The sequence below is a fragment of the Stegodyphus dumicola genome, chromosome 9 (genome assembly GCF_044657685.1).
Source record: "Stegodyphus dumicola isolate Sdum_Otavi_A_Nest chromosome 9, ASM4465768v1".
NCBI lineage: Eukaryota > Metazoa > Arthropoda > Arachnida > Araneae > Eresidae > Stegodyphus > Stegodyphus dumicola.
Genome location: NC_140776.1, coordinates 106,287,295 through 106,303,248, shown reverse-complemented (window position 1 = coordinate 106,303,248; position 15,954 = coordinate 106,287,295). Strand labels below are relative to the sequence as shown.

General features: G+C 34.9%; 1 protein-coding gene across 1 annotated transcript in view; it reads left to right on the top strand.

Moving 5' to 3' along the window:
- LOC118201007 (glycerophosphodiester phosphodiesterase 1) overlaps nucleotides 1–15,954 on the top strand; it is a 162,317-nt gene that overhangs the window by 137,339 nt on the left and 9,024 nt on the right. The window contains exon 5 of the mRNA XM_085823864.1: nucleotides 857–1,074. Coding sequence (XP_085679990.1) covers nucleotides 857–1,074 — 218 coding nt within the window. The remainder of the gene's footprint in view (nucleotides 1–856; nucleotides 1,075–15,954) is intronic.

Below are 15,954 nucleotides of genomic sequence, written 5' to 3'. Positions count from 1 at the left end.
ATGTTGGTCCATAAGGAGTTTTTTTCGATAAAATTTCATAAAATCGATCATTAAGATATTAGTTAATAACGTGTACGATGTATCCTGGAAATCCCAGGATAATTGTTTGTAGAGTAACCCGTCCGACAATACACGATAAAAAAAAAAAAAAAAAAAAAAAAAGCCTTTGAAATATCAAGAAACAATGCAGCAGTGTCTTGTCGATTTTGGAAACCATTGGAAATAAGTTCTGTCACTTTGCACAGTTGATGGCTTGTTGAATGCTTCCTTCTGAATCCATGTCGTAGTGGTATACTTACATTCCTTAATTCTATAAATTCAAGCAATCTGTGCAGGGTGACAGCCTCAGCAATCTTGCGAAGTGAGAAGACCTATACATAAATAAGATAAAGGCTCTGTTGGTTTTTTTCCGGGCTTCAAGATTGTCCCGATTATCACCGTTTTCCATTGTTCCGAAAATACTGAAGCTGAAGAATAGGACTGGTAATTTTAGGGAACTAGAAGAACATGAAGGTGCACATTTCTTTGACCATCTTTATGCGATATTATTCAGGCCAAGGCTATTTCTTGTCCTCCGTTTCTCAATATAACTTTGAACTTCTAATGGCATAACTGGAAGGATGTTGTTCGTGCATGATTGTGTTAAGATCGGGATAACTGTATGTCTGCTAAATGGATGTATCGATTAGATATTTTGACGTCTAAATAGGCGTGTCGGCAAAGTGTCACTGACCCTGCAGTCATGCAGTCATCCCTGGTAGAAGAACAGATAAGGAACCAAATTTTAAATAAATTATGGAGATTTTTTTTTTTTTTTTCCTTAAAAAAATTATCTATAACTTTCGTTTCGTCGCAGCTACGGCGAGTGGATCCGAAAATAGTGACGGCCCTCACCTTTCGACCTCGCTTCCTGTCCTACACAGATATCCCTAATGGCAGACCTCGCTATGATTCGACGTGGAAGACTCAGCTAGCCCTGGTCGGCGACGCAGTACTGGAGTGGGCCTTCCACAACATCCTATGGTACCTCACTGGTGTGTCTGCAGTTCTCATACACAAAGACTACCTCTCAGCGTAAGTAATAGATACTGTATTTGAGTCTATTGGATTTCACTGTTGTTTTTGTGCCTCGAATTACGATGACTTGCTTTTAGGAAACTAAGATTAAAATATTTTAAATTGGTCAATGGCAGCACATTTCTTTAACATCACTGAGTTTGTTTATTAAAATCGAAAGATAAAATATGTAACGTTTTCGCAGAATGACAGAACTCTTCTTATAATCTCTAAGTTTGATAAAATTTGAAACATAACTATCTTACACTTTACAGAGTGGCAACACAAAGCATTAAAATTGCTGAGTTTTTAACCAAAATTTCATTAAATTCGCAAAGTGGATCCCGTGGGCTGGTTTACCAAAATATTATGAACACTGTGACCTTCCTATTATTTCGAAGGTCAAGTGCGCGAAATTTCATCAAGATAATATTAAAACGGCAGATTTGTAAAAGTTACAATCAAGCGGACAGATTTCTTTACTATAGAGATTTTATCGTATTTAAAAGTTTCCTTTCCCTACTCGGAATTTTTTCAATATGTAAGTGAAAGAAAATTACAAAATGAAATTAACCAAAGAATATAAAAATTTAGAATTCTGACATTTTGCATCAGAATCATATTATGAATAGTAAAATAGCTTGAATCATGCAGTATAAAGTGAATTTTGCGTTCTTTTGAAAAGAACAAACCTCTTAGCGCAAATCTCTTCGAAACTTTGAGATTGAGTGCAAGAACATTTTCACATTCTAAGGTTGGCAGCCTATGGATTATGTCGCAAAAAGTGTAAAAACTAATTGACAATTCACATTAACAACCAAACTAGTCATTCTCGTTCAAAAATACCTAACACAGAGCTTTGAAGTGTTCCTATTAATCTTGGTTAATCTGTGTTCCCATATACAGCCCGGCCGTCTGATATGTTAATTTTAAAATAAAAAGAAATCTTATTATCACATGATCTTCCGCCAATTCTATGTTTTAAATTGCAGCAAGCTCCAAGTAAAGTATCATTTCTGGTTTATCAGTTGTAGCCAAAATCTAATTAGATTATTCCCATTGATATAAAAGTCTTAAATAAAGTTGAAAAGTTTTGGATTATATTTTAATATAGTTTTTATTAAAAACTCTTATGGCCTTCAAATAAAGTACCTCTCCCGGTTTTTCAATAAGGACTGTTTTTGGCTTCCTATAAAGTACCACTTCCAGCTGTCTAGTTTTACCCAAGGTCTAATCAATCTTTTTCGGTGGCGCAGTGGCTAACGCGTCGCGCAGCCGCATAACAGATCCGGGGTTCGATCCCCGGGCTGGACAAGGTTGACTCAGCCTTTCATCCCTTGAGTGGGTTGATAAAATAAGTGCCAAGTTCGCTTGGGGACTAAATACTGCGATAAGCTTGTCCAGGGCATGCACTCCGGGGCCCAAGGTCAAACAAGCAGATTTTGGGGCACTGCAGGCCGTAGCCCACTAGGGCTGTTGCGCTACTTATGGACCGACCCAGTATAATGAAATAATAATAATAACAAAATAATATAAATTTGCGAAAGGTAAAAATGTAAATAGAATTTGGAAACGCTTGCCTCATCGCATTGTATTGCCATCGATAAAAACAATGTGTGTGTACAAAATTTCAACTCGATAGCTTATCAGGAAATCGTTTAAAAATCGATGAACTTTTGACTATAGCGACAAACACCATTGAGTGAACGAAATAAAGAGCATATAAAAATATTAAATTTGTGTCATTTTTATCCGAGATGTTCTTCCTAAAAGTGGTTTTGCTCTGGGCCTTTATTGCTGCAAATAGGGCCTCTGACGACCAGAATGATAAATTTTGCATGTAATGGATAGGGATGCCTGAAATAATACGCATTTTGTCGACAGTCCCTCGTGCGTATCAGTTAAAGGAGGGAAGCTAAGCGATGCATGTGGGTGGCGTATTCGTTATCCTGTCCGCTTTAGATAGATATTAGTGGGTCTCGCTCCAGAGGCGACCGCGCGGCGTGTGAACACGATTCCGTTAAAGAGCGGGGTCACGTGGTTTAAGGCCGGCAGTCTCGTTCTGTAGAAAGGAGACAGGCGGTGGAAGTTTTTTTTTTTTTTTTTTTTAAATTTTTTTTAATATATATTTATTTAATGTATTTACATTTTCCTTGCTGCATAAACCGTCTATAGAAAAACTTCAAAGAAATTTGAATTTCCTTTACAGATAAGTTCATTTGCTGCGAAGTATCTATATAAGCGTGATAAAAAATAATTATTTTTAATTTCATATAATAAGTAATAACTAAACGTCCTTTACGTAGGACGTGAAGAGGATCCACAGCTATTCTGCCATCATTGTATAACTAAATAGTTCGCAAATATGACTCCAAAAGTACGAATTTAACATTACATTTATGCAAATATATTTAAAATATAGCATGTATTTAGTCAATATTATAAAACTTAGTTCCATTTTTACCTCTCGCCAACCTGTATACCAGGGATTCTTAATCATGGAAGAATTTCATAATTTCATGGGGGAATGTGATCAGCATATTATTTACCTGTTAAGCAACCTGTGTACCTGTTAAGTTTTAGTTTATGAATATAAAAACTAATTTTATTCAAGTTTGGGTAATTATCAATATTTTCTATACTTTTTGTGTATTTTATAAAACACATTAAAAATCATCTAAATTTAGATAAATGTACATGCATTTTTCGAGTTTTGTAAGGGGGGTATGATCATCTTGCCAGTGGTGAAAGGGGTGCATGAGGCAAAAAAAAGTTTGGGAATCATTGCTATGGACATAGCTAATGTTTTCGGTCCAGAAATTCTGTAGTGAGTTTCCAATGCATACACACGAATTAGGATACCCACAGCATATTTTCACTCTTTTTACAGTGATGTCTGTGTATGTCTCAGTGTAATGATATTTTCGTCCCCAGTAACTCTTAGATCAAACTTCCAAACATTTCTGTTTATCGCCTTGAGCCTTTTGCATTCACTTAAAGAGTTGAATAGATTTGTTACCCCAAATCCAATCAACTCATTTATTCAATTCGACGACAGAATTGGTACTTGAATCCCATAACTGTTTTGTACATAGACGTAACGTAATTTTTCACATACAAACCATAACGTACTGCTACACATCAGAATTAACCCTCTGGCTGCTCATCCCGCAATTTCTACGGGCAACTCAAATGTAGCAAAATTTGCTTATAAATTATATACAGTATTAGGCGTTTAGTTTACGTTTTGGCCAACAGATATCGTTAGTTGTCCACTTAATTGCGGCATTTGAAGGCACGTGGTATTAACGCTCAAACTTCACTTTTTGCCGCTTTTTTCTTACAGAAATGGCTGCTACAAAACGTTCAGCGATTATCTTGATTATGAAATTAAATTATTGTATTATTAATTAGATTTATTGAATCTGGTGCAAAAACTGTGAAGTTGAACTCTATCATACTAAACTGCATTTCTAAGGTATTTTTTCCTCAGTGCTTTATATTTTCTTAAATTTTATACATTTTACTTTTTTATATTATGCAATAAATAGAAATTAACTGTAATTCGACTGAAATTTATTTTAAAAAAGATTTTTTTATGGTGATAACACCTGAAATTGCTTTTTCTGGCAACTTAGTTTCTCATGATAAAAATTTAAATAAAAAATATTTTCTAGAAAGAAAAAGTGCATTTTTCAATTCTCCAATATACGTATGTAGATTTAAAATATGAAAAAAAAAATTTTTCTTGGAAGCAATTTCGGTCCACAAATTGAGCAGTCAGAGAGGGTTATATTTAGTTTGATTGATACATAACTCCGCCGGGCGCAATATGTTTCGGAACACGTTCGGGCGCATTGAGCCTGAGAGGCACTTCTTGATTTACTAAACTTTTTTATACATAAGTTTTTTTTTCTTATAAAAATGAAATGCTATCCATTATTATTAAACTTCCACAAGTTATAAAAAATCCTTAAGGGACAATAAAAACAGTTTTTATAGTCTTAAAAGAGAACTATTTATATTGAGCAAATTTTGCAAAATAACTCTTATAAAGTTGTTGTACAAGACTAATTATAGATTTAAATTTAATTAAAACTATAACATATGTATAATCTCTCATTCATCTGATTAATTAGGAGATATTTGTCCTTCTAATTCTCTCTTATAGCACGGAGGGCACATAAAAACAGCATATGTGAGGCAGGTTGCTGTGCGACACTTTTTTCACTCATATTAGCTTAATCTTCTCTTACGAGTCTCCAAATAGAATGTTTCACATTTGCCTCTTTTTGGAGGTATCTGTGGCTCATCGTAATTTTGAGGCTGTTATTCTTGGTTGGGAGCGTATCTTTTTAATTTTTGTTGTAAGTGTACTGGCATCCTAATAGACTTCAGTCTTCATTGAGCAAGTTGTCCAAGCGCAAGTTCATTAGACAGTTATTTTATGAACAACCTTCTTTTAAGAGCTGTGTACCCATTACCTACATGTCTGAGCTAAGAATTAACTGAAGTGGTTAACATTGTAAAAAAGATTACCATGGGCCACCGTTTGACATTCTGAGACACATTATACGAACCCGCACATTTTATCTACAGTATCTACTTCTAACTTGGTTTCATTGTAGAAACGTATTATCTCTTGTTTCGATTTTTCACAGTAGAAAGATCAATAGCTTGATCGTCATGCAATGATGATACAAGAAGGAATTTTTGTTTTTTCTTTGAACACAGGATACCAAAATATTACCATCACTACTGAAGCCAAAATTACAGGAGTGTTGTCGTCTGGCTTTGTCCCAAATAAAAGTCAGTATTCTCTTCAATATCGTCTTCTTCGCTTCCCTCTTGTTCTGTCCCTAATCCCTCTTCACGTTCCTTCTACACCATCTTCTGAATCAATAAAGCTTTTGACATCCTCATCTTCTTCATCTGATGTTCGAGGGTATGGCTTACAGCATTTTCCGTCTATTATGCATCGTGAATTTGTATTCAATGTACCGCAAGGTTCATATATCATATTTTTCGTCACAACTGTATGCAAATCCTAATCGACGTCGACATCGGGTATTTCAGCGCATATTAGATCGTCGATTTTTTGAAGTCATTTAGTTATAGAACCCGATAATGCACATACACGTATACAATATATGTGCATTTGGCTGTCCTCTCTTTTGCCATTCCATTCAGTACAACCATCAGCGCACAGACCCAAACACTTCATGTTTACTAAGAAATCCATCAGCGATTTCAGCTTCTGAAAACCCAAGTTATGAGATCATGCTTATCCACCGTTGATTGCCCAGAAGGTAAGAGTATTGTTTATCATTTCAAGCTGGATTGCAGGTGAATGTAATGCATGGGTCTAGATGCTCATACTGAAAAGCATACGCAATTGTATTTTGAACGTATACATATGACGTGGACTGCCTGCATATGAATGTAGCAAAATCATTAGTCTTCCAACTTTAGTTGTCGTCATTTACATCTCGCAAGTCAATGTTTTCTTCAAAGTGAAGCTTGGTCTAATTCAAATGGACGAATATCAAACGTTCTGTTCCGATTTTTGCGTATATGTCTACGATGTATTGGTGACGACATTTCAAAATGTGCTTGTCTTCATTTCATTCTTTCGAATCATTAATCGGTATAAATAATAGTTCATGGCGCTGCATTTCGTATTTGTTTGTTCGCCACTGACTGTATTTATCATTTTAATATTGAAGTGTTATCCATCGACACCATCCCGAAATTAATTGGTTATTGCAGGGCTTCATAGCATCGATGAGTTTCTGCAACGTTTCTGAATTGATCGTTTCTCCGATGAGGAACAATATCTCTAGGTTGGAATCGATCTCCGATTATAACAACTGCCACTTCGTCTATAGTTAGACATTTAATCTTTGCACATATTCTCCAACAGAAGTTTTTTCAGCATGAATAATAATCTTATGTCTATCAGATGGCATCGTGTCAATTGTTTTGAACAAACGCACTAAATTGTTTTTTTCACGAAGAAGCTCTTGCTGTTGGGAAACGATAGATCTTTTATGCCGGTAGAAGTTCCGCAGCGTGCATTCAATTCGTCATTGCCATCACCAAGGAAATATATTTGTAGGAATTTATGTTGACCTTCTGGGAACGGCAGCAGGGAGCCAGCTTAATGATAAATTTGTCTTTTCACTCTGAAAGTTAGCATGAATTGAGCTGTTGCAATTTCTGTGGAAGTATGAGTTGTATTTCCTCATGTTAGATAGAAAATGCTGTGATTCGGTGACAAGCAGAGTTTTTAAATTGAGGCAGTTAAATTTTTCCGTCAGCGCAACGCATTCTTTTCGTTTCTCCATTAAATTTCAGAGCCTTATAAGGGCACACTTCAGTCATAGTGCCGACCAGAACATGCCGGCTCAAACTGTAATCACCTGCAAACTGGAATGCAAGGCGACTGTAATTGCGTGATTTCTGAGTGCGGAGTCATGTTTGACACTGATCTGTTGTTTCGCATTGACTTTCGCTGACACATTCATTCGCCTGTCCCGTTCATTCTGTTTAGAATGAAGCACGTCTCAAACTGCAGAAAGCGATCGCCGTGCTCGCAACGTGAATTTTGAAGTCTGGTTGGACCTCGGTGTGCTGTTTCCGCGGCACGTGTTTGAGCCATTCTTTGTCAATTTCGCTCGTTCACTGATATTCGTACTTCCTCAGTTTGATTCCTAATTGCTCGTCGCATTGCTTACGCTCCGCGAGTATGATGAACTAAGTTTGCTCCTCTGCGAGACATTATTCTGATGAACTTGTAGAGACGGAAGTAGGCAAGATGAAAAATGAGCAAACGACTTCGCCGGGAATCGAACCACGGACCTCTGGACCACGACCTCACTTTCGGCCCAGCATTCAGACCACGAAGGCACGCTAGGAAAGCGGGAGAAATACATTGTAAACTAAAGCAGATTGATAATCCGCTCGAAGAAATCACCGGAAGCAGTCAGTTTCACGATATAATTTGAATTCAAATGAAAACCAATCGACACAGCTCAATTCCACCGCCAACTGCACTGAAAAATAAGAAAAACAGGTAAAACAAACGAAATAAAAAACAATGAAAAAAAAATTATACTCATGAAATGAAGACTATGGTATAAGACGCAGCACAATTCCAACTCAGTGTCGCATAAAATAATTAAATCAAAATTAAAATAAATCGAAATATATGAAAATCCAGTTTAATAATGCAGTCGCAAACATTAGAATGGAATCGTGAAATTGGAAATCGTAAATGGATCGTTAATCGGAAATATCGAAATGGAGTCGTTATGCTTTTACGTCCGATAGATGGCATTTTCTTTCAGAAAAACCATGTTTTTACCTGTCACAAATGTGATATCTGTATAATAGGTATATAAAAACACTCGCGTATTCGAATACGGCGTTATCAAAATTTCAAAGTAATCGGTGAAGAACTTTCGGAGATTTAATATTTTGAACAAACGGACATTTACATTTTTTATTTATATAGATTATTTTATTTGCCTTTCCGGACAGTCGCTTAAAATAGCTATTATAAAAAAAGAAAAAAATACATAATGATATTTCATGACTTCAGCTAGTAATTGATAATAATAGAAAGGAAGAACTACAACTATAGAACAACATCTGTTATTTTTTTCTCCGTTCATTAATCCAAATAGACATATTTTAAAACATGAAGTAAGTATTTTACGTTTTGGTAAAATGGCAACACACGACCGCGCGGAAGATAAAAGTATACATATTTTTTCCGGGATTTTGGCAACATATTTATTTTGACAAACTCTAAGACTCATCACCGAGTTTGTTAATCAAAACTTAAGTTTTCACATAACATAAATAAATCATTTTCAGAATTCGAGCAGCTGGTACTGGTAAAGATTCGGGTAGTACGGATGCGCATTCAAGTAGAAAAGCACAATCAATATTTGGTAACTCTGTTACCAAATATACTGTTTTATAAGGATACGAGTTATAAATGCTGTTTTTTACGTTATGCAGTTTTTTAACGATACGAGGAACACACGTATAGATCATTCATTTACCTAGTAACAGAGATAGAGATGACAAATTTAAATTTCCCGAGCTTTTTTTTTTTTTATCAGCATGTACTATAATAACCGTTGTTTTCCGCCATAAGTGATAGATTTTAGCCCAAATGGGCTCTTACAGTCTCGAAACACAGTTTGCATTGATTCGCTTTTCATTCGAGTCTGTTACCATTCTCAAAATATAAAATATTTATTTTCAGATTGATCCTTTCTGTTATGGATTAACAGCTATTTAAAAGCAATAGATACAGATTTTAAGATTACTAGCGGGCAAGCCAGATGAGCGGTCTGCGGCCAAAGCAAAATATACAAGTTCTATGTACACCTAAAAAGAAAATGTATAAAAACATTTTAATATGAATGAAATTAGTTCTATATATTTTAATAATAATAAACGGGTCGCGTTATTCTATAAAAAATTTTACTCTGCCTCTGTTTAGGAAAGATGGATGGCAGTATTAAAATCCCACGTCGTTTTCGCGCTTCGACGCAGCACCCTGAGCAGCAATGAAGTTCAGGGAAAAAAGCAACTTGTAGGGTGCGAAAATTAGCGTTTTTGGAGTTTTTAATATCTCGGCTTATTAAAGTCGTTCGAAGATGCGAATGGTCGAAATGGCTTTCCACGAATTTTTGCAATTCGGGAGTACTTTTCTCGTAACTGAATTCCCCTGCCATTCCGCAGGAGATGAGTTACGAGAAAGGTGTACAAAAAACAGACAGACATGCACAGATTTTTTGACTTTTGAAGTGTATTAATTGAAAAAAAAAACGTGTCATTCATAATTAAAAACATTCAGTATTTTTAGAGAATAACGATCTATATTTTGTCACTTTTCTAATAGCAGATTTGTAACGTTCCCATGTATCTAGTATCTCAATGTATATTTATTCTAGTATCCTGTAAAATGTTTCTGTTTTCCACCTAAGCCATTATTTGTTGATTAATCTCTAATAATCACTTCCGTATTTCCTCGCGTATTTTCTCCCTAGCATTTTAGCGCCACAATTTGAAAATTTTAGAAATATTCGCGTGATCTCCGCCTTGCGTTTAGAGAACGAGCTCCCTTAAATTTTAAAATGGATTCGTTCGCGTTGTGATTGTTCTTGTCTCACTAACAAAAACAAACCCTCGCAATTACCGCGAAGGTCACGTCGAGCCTTTCCTTTTTAATTGTCAAACTGTATGCCAACCTAATACAAGAGCCGACTCATCACGAAAAAGCAAATACGAACTGATATTTAGTCTACGATTTCGCCGAGTCGGCTGAACATTATATTACTATATATTCTTATTGGAATGTAGGTTCATTTGAATAATTTTTCTTCTGTTAATTTTCGTATGATAAAATTTAAAAAAAAAAAAAAAAAAAAAAAGAGAGAGAGGAGAAAATATAGTATATTAAACTTTAAAATAGCCCTTTTTGACGGCCGTTAAAATCTGAAGCCTTTCAGATTTCTCCCCATCTCCCCCTCCCCAAGTCTTTTCGCTCTTGTTTTTGAGCACTGTATTATCGTCTGGTCGGGATTGTGTTCTTTGAATTACGGTGAGCTATCAATTTGCATTGAATTTCGCTGTCGACAGTGCTGGGAACGGAAAATTTGGAATATAAATTTCTCGTATCTGCATCGTTTCTGAGAAGTTGTTTACACTTTAATGTCTCCTTTGCTGGTTCTTTATGGAGAAAAAATTTCGAATCGACGCCAGACTTAACGATTGTGCCGCTCTAGAAAAAAGGAAAAATATTTTTCTCTCTATTGATATTGTCTTGCATCTTCTGCAACTGGTTACTGGTTTGTTTACATTGTAAATTTCTTGTCGGATTGATGACGAATGTAGATACAGACAAAACCTGCTATAGCGAACCCGGCTTATAACAAACTCTAAAAAGATATAAAGATCAAACTTCTTAGTCCCCTCCGTTTTGTGCAGTTATTAATACGGCTGTAATGAACTTACAGTGTATGGAAATCGGATATAACGAACGAAACTTTTGGTCCTGTTCGATTGCATATGCAATTAATATTATTTTATACCAACATACCAAATTTAGTTTATTTTTTCTGCTTTCACTACTATGTGCTTATTTAAATGCTTTAATTTAGCTTCTTATTGTCTCTAAGCCATTGTGATTGAACTCTATTTTTTTAAAGTGCATTAGCCATTTTAGGCTTTGGCCGCTACAAAAGCCAGAAGGGGGTGGTCATTTTATTATGGAGGCAACTATTAGGCGACCGCATTTATCTCATATGAAGGGACAGACAATTTTACATCTATGCCATCTCCAGGATTCGTACGATGGCACTTCGGTACGGCAGTCAGAATCACAAACCGCTTTCCCGCCTGGTTGGCACTTTAAAATTTAAATATGGAGATTTTTGCTGAAAAACGACTACAAACTTTACGCTAGTTACAATTCCAGGTAAAGGTGAAAAAGAAGATTCCGATATTTTTAAGATTATTAAGGGTACTTGAAGGACAAAAGGATTGCCGAAAATAATATAGATGAGTTGACTATTGGCACCAACTTTGTAGCTGACTGGGTATCGAAAAGAAACTAAAATATTATGGAACTCGAAGTGTCTAAGAAAAGAGATGATGATTTTAAAACGATTATGAAGGAAATTCGAGGAATTAGTAATTTGATTGAACAAGATATCGATGACACCAGGGATGAAGTGCAACATCTCGCTAAGCCGGGTATGGGATTGAGGGTAACGCAGAGTGAGAATAAAGCCACTGAAATTGTATTGAAACTGTTAAGTTCAAGTATAGATGTTTACGACGAAATTAAGAATAATCTTAATCCTGGCAAGCTGGGTGTTGGGCTTGTTACCTCATTCTGCAGAAAAAACGGTGATTTAGTTGTTAGATGAAAGGATAAAAATGAAGTAGAAAATTTTGGAACGCGCGGTATTGCAGGAAGATAGGTTGAATACTATTATTAAACCCAAGAAACGCAAATTTATTCGGCCGAAAATTATAATACTTAATGTCAGCAATGCTGTACCATAATCAGAAATTATTGAAAAGCTAAAAGAAGATTTTGCGTGTAAGAAGACTGTGTAAGAAGACACTTTTCCCTATGAGAGCTAGTGAGCGTGAGGTCTCCCATCGCTATTTCTGCAATTTTATTTGGGTGTCAAAGTGTTAATTTTGAAGAGGAGAGACTGGCAATAGGATGGAAATCTTATCCAGCCAGATTGTATTTGAACCCTAAGAAGTGTACCAAATGCATTAATTTTTTTCAAAATGAACTAAAATATTGAAAGTGTTCTTTCCAACACGAACGAAAAGTGTGTAGAAGTTTCAATGTTGTAATTGTATTGATGTGTATAAACGATCCCGAATTGGGTTATGATGAAACTCATGATGCTTTCTCTCGGTATTGCCCAGTCTTGCATAGCGAAATTCAATTTATTCGAGAGCTTTTTCATATATAATAATATACTTTATGTGATTTACACCACGACCGAGACAATAACTTTTATTCTTTATTTAACTATAATTTTTTATGACTTTATTTAACTCTTTTATTTTTTGGTTAAGAAATACATTAAGAATCTTAACAGAAACCCGCAGTGGAATAGTACTTTGGATAGGCGGAAAAGCATTGTTAGAGCTCTTCGGAAAAGTTGTCAGATTAAAAATACTTATGATGGTACGAGAAGAAGGAACTTGCTGCTGATAAAAAGAAGATAAAGAGAGTGGAGAAGAAAATCAAAATAAAACAATTTTTAGCATCAGTTTGAGAATTATGACAGAAACTATCGGGTGACTGCCAATAAGAGAAAGGAACAGGTTATCCTAGAAAGAAAATTTGAGTGAGAAGATAGTTCAGTGACGGAGAAGTACAAGAGAATAATTGATGAAATTTTAGGAACGGGTGATATTACATTACCACAGATAGATTTTAAAAAAGGTTGCGAAAATGAGGTTTGAATTTTGAAGAAATACCGATGTTTATCAACAATCTGAGAAGCGAAAGTGCTCCCGGACTGGACAGGATTGGAGTCGCTATTGTCAAGAAATTGTTTCAACTATACCGTCTTTCTTTGCTTTGTTATATAACAAGTGTCTTGATTTGAATAGTTTTCCTAAACCATGGAAAATAACTACTCATTTCAGTCCCAAAGAATAATGCGTCACTAAGGCCTATTAGTCTGTTGAAGGTATTTAGGAAAATTTTAGAAAAATTATTGAAGAATAGATTATATTACCATTTATGTAAGACTAAAAGTATTTCTGAACAGCAGTAGGGTTTTGTGAGAAGTAGGTCTGCTGAGCAGGTCTTGAATAAGGTTGTGGACTTTATTATGCATAGAAAGATGATGGCCCTAATCTTGTTTGATGTTCAGGCTGCATTCGATTCGGTCCGCCGGCTTACCCTGATGGAAGAACTGGATTTGGCTAATACCATGCTATGTATTTTAAGGAACTATTTCAATGACGGGAAGATTGTTTTTTTGAATGAATTGGGGATATTGTCATTGAAAGAGAAATAAAAAAAAAAATAGGATGTCTCACAGGGCTCCTGCAGTGTCCCCTGTTTTGATTGCATGTACTTTGATTGCATGTTTATCAAGCTAAACTGAGATCCATTTTTTATGCTTTGAAATAGAAAAAAGAAAATTCAGTTTATAAACGTACTTATCATACTATTCATATGTTTTAGGATGAATTATTTGTTTTACGAGCTATTTCCATATTGTGACAATATTCTTATTAATTTGGTTAAAAATGACTTAAGTTTCTGAGTGAAAATCATAATGTTGATTTACATTGGATTAAGGCTCACGTGGGTTTTGCTGAAATGAGAGGGCGTACAAATTGGCTAAGAAACTGCCCTGGAACAAGCAGATCAAGACTGAGGTGTATTGTATTCGAGAAGAATTACTACGTTGATGAAACGAGAAGTTATTGAACATTTGGAAGAACGCTGGGAATCGTCCGAAAAGAACTATGGCTACATGAGATATTTTGAGATTAAACAGAAGATGAGAATATACAATAAGATTCTTATTGGCCACAGACGATTCCCGGTTTATTTAATTAGATTTAAACTTCAAGAAAATAAAAATTGTAAAATCTGTAACTGGCGGAACGTAGTTTTGGCTAGGACTGTGCCCCTTTCAATTACCAATTACCGCTATACCAAACCTTGAAGCCTATAAAACTGGATATAACGAACGAAAATTTTGGTCCTATCCAATTTTCTATGCACTTAATGTTATTTCTAAGACTATCGCGAACTTCTAAATGTACATAAATCGGATATAAGGAATTTAATGTATGTCTCCGACTTTAAACCTTTGTGTATTTTCGTACTTTCATAATTTTTTCCAGAATTACCCCTAGCTAAAAAATTACAACCTTTAAAATCATCCATACAGAGAGTGTTTACACATTTTTAAAAGATTTCGAGACTTAAATAAATGTTTAAAATGTAAAGAGTATAATTTTTAAATGTTTGATCTGATAGCTTTTTTTCTGGATTATAAGTCTGCGTCGTGATTTCTATGATAGAAGGACTTTTAGCAAAATGTCTAGGCGTACTGACTTTTATTCCTCTTCCACTACTTTCCAGAATTCATCCAGGGTTTTACTCTTTAGAAAGAGTTCTTTTCAACAAACCAAAGCCACGGTAATCCATAGATGAATTGTCAGGCAGTTTCGCAGGATCACATTGAAAAATTATACATGAAATATCTGTATCAGTCTTCATTTTTTTCCCTAGGAATGGAATGGAACTTTTCGAAGTATGACTCGTTGCTTTATCTTAATGAGGTTTCATTCTTTGAAAGCCACTGAAATAAAGAATTGGAATTTCGTCTGCATATATCAGATGTAGAACTTCCTTTTATAGTACATTGATTTGATTTGTAACATTTCCTCCCCTACTTATTTTTATTTTCCCATTGTAAGAGAATCCTGCGACAATCATAAAACTCTTGCGAAATCTTTTTTTGCATTGACCGAAGCAGGTTTGTGTATTTTTTTTCTTTTCGTTTTTAGTACTAGGTAGACTCTTTCTTTTTTTTTTTTTTTTTTTTTTTTTTTTTTGAGTCATTTAAGTAGTTCCATGTTTCATGGAGGATCACAATGTATTTCTAGTTATGGTCTGCTAAATAATTTTCGTATAGGAATCTTCAAATTGTTTGTGTTGCTCAACGTGCCTCGGCAAAAACTGGGTAGTAACATTTTGTTTTTTTTAGTATTTTCAAGTTCTAAATCTTGGTTTATTATTAGCTCAGAAGGGCTCTTAATTCCGTTTTGGCATTTTACGTCGAATTATTATAAAAGGCATTTTGCGTTGGTTCACTCTAAATGTCGGTTCACTTTTCAAATTGTTGCCACCAAATGTTAGAGCCCTGCATTATATTTAAAGAAATTAAATAATGAAGAATCTGAATAAATGTGTGTATGTTTCTCGCTTTGTGATAAAACAACGGTATCTAGAGCTCTCTAATTTTGAATAACGTAATCCTCCACAAGAATATGGGCATCTGGAAGCCCTAAAGCACAAAAGCGTGTTCTTCAATCCACAGCTTGTTTGTAAGCAACATTTTGAAAGAAGGATAAATTTAAAAATAGCAAACGATATAAGTTGTTGCCAAAAAGGTTTATTCCAAAACATTCGCTTTTTTAAAAATTCTTTATCGAAATTGTGTAAACAATATAATGTTTATAAAAGTATGTGAACATCCTCTGTAATTTTATAAACTCCGGAAATTTTATAAACTTTTATTTAGCTTTCTCATGGTGCTTATTGCAGTGGTCAGAAGTTTATCATCGATTTTTAACCTACTTCCTGATAAGCTA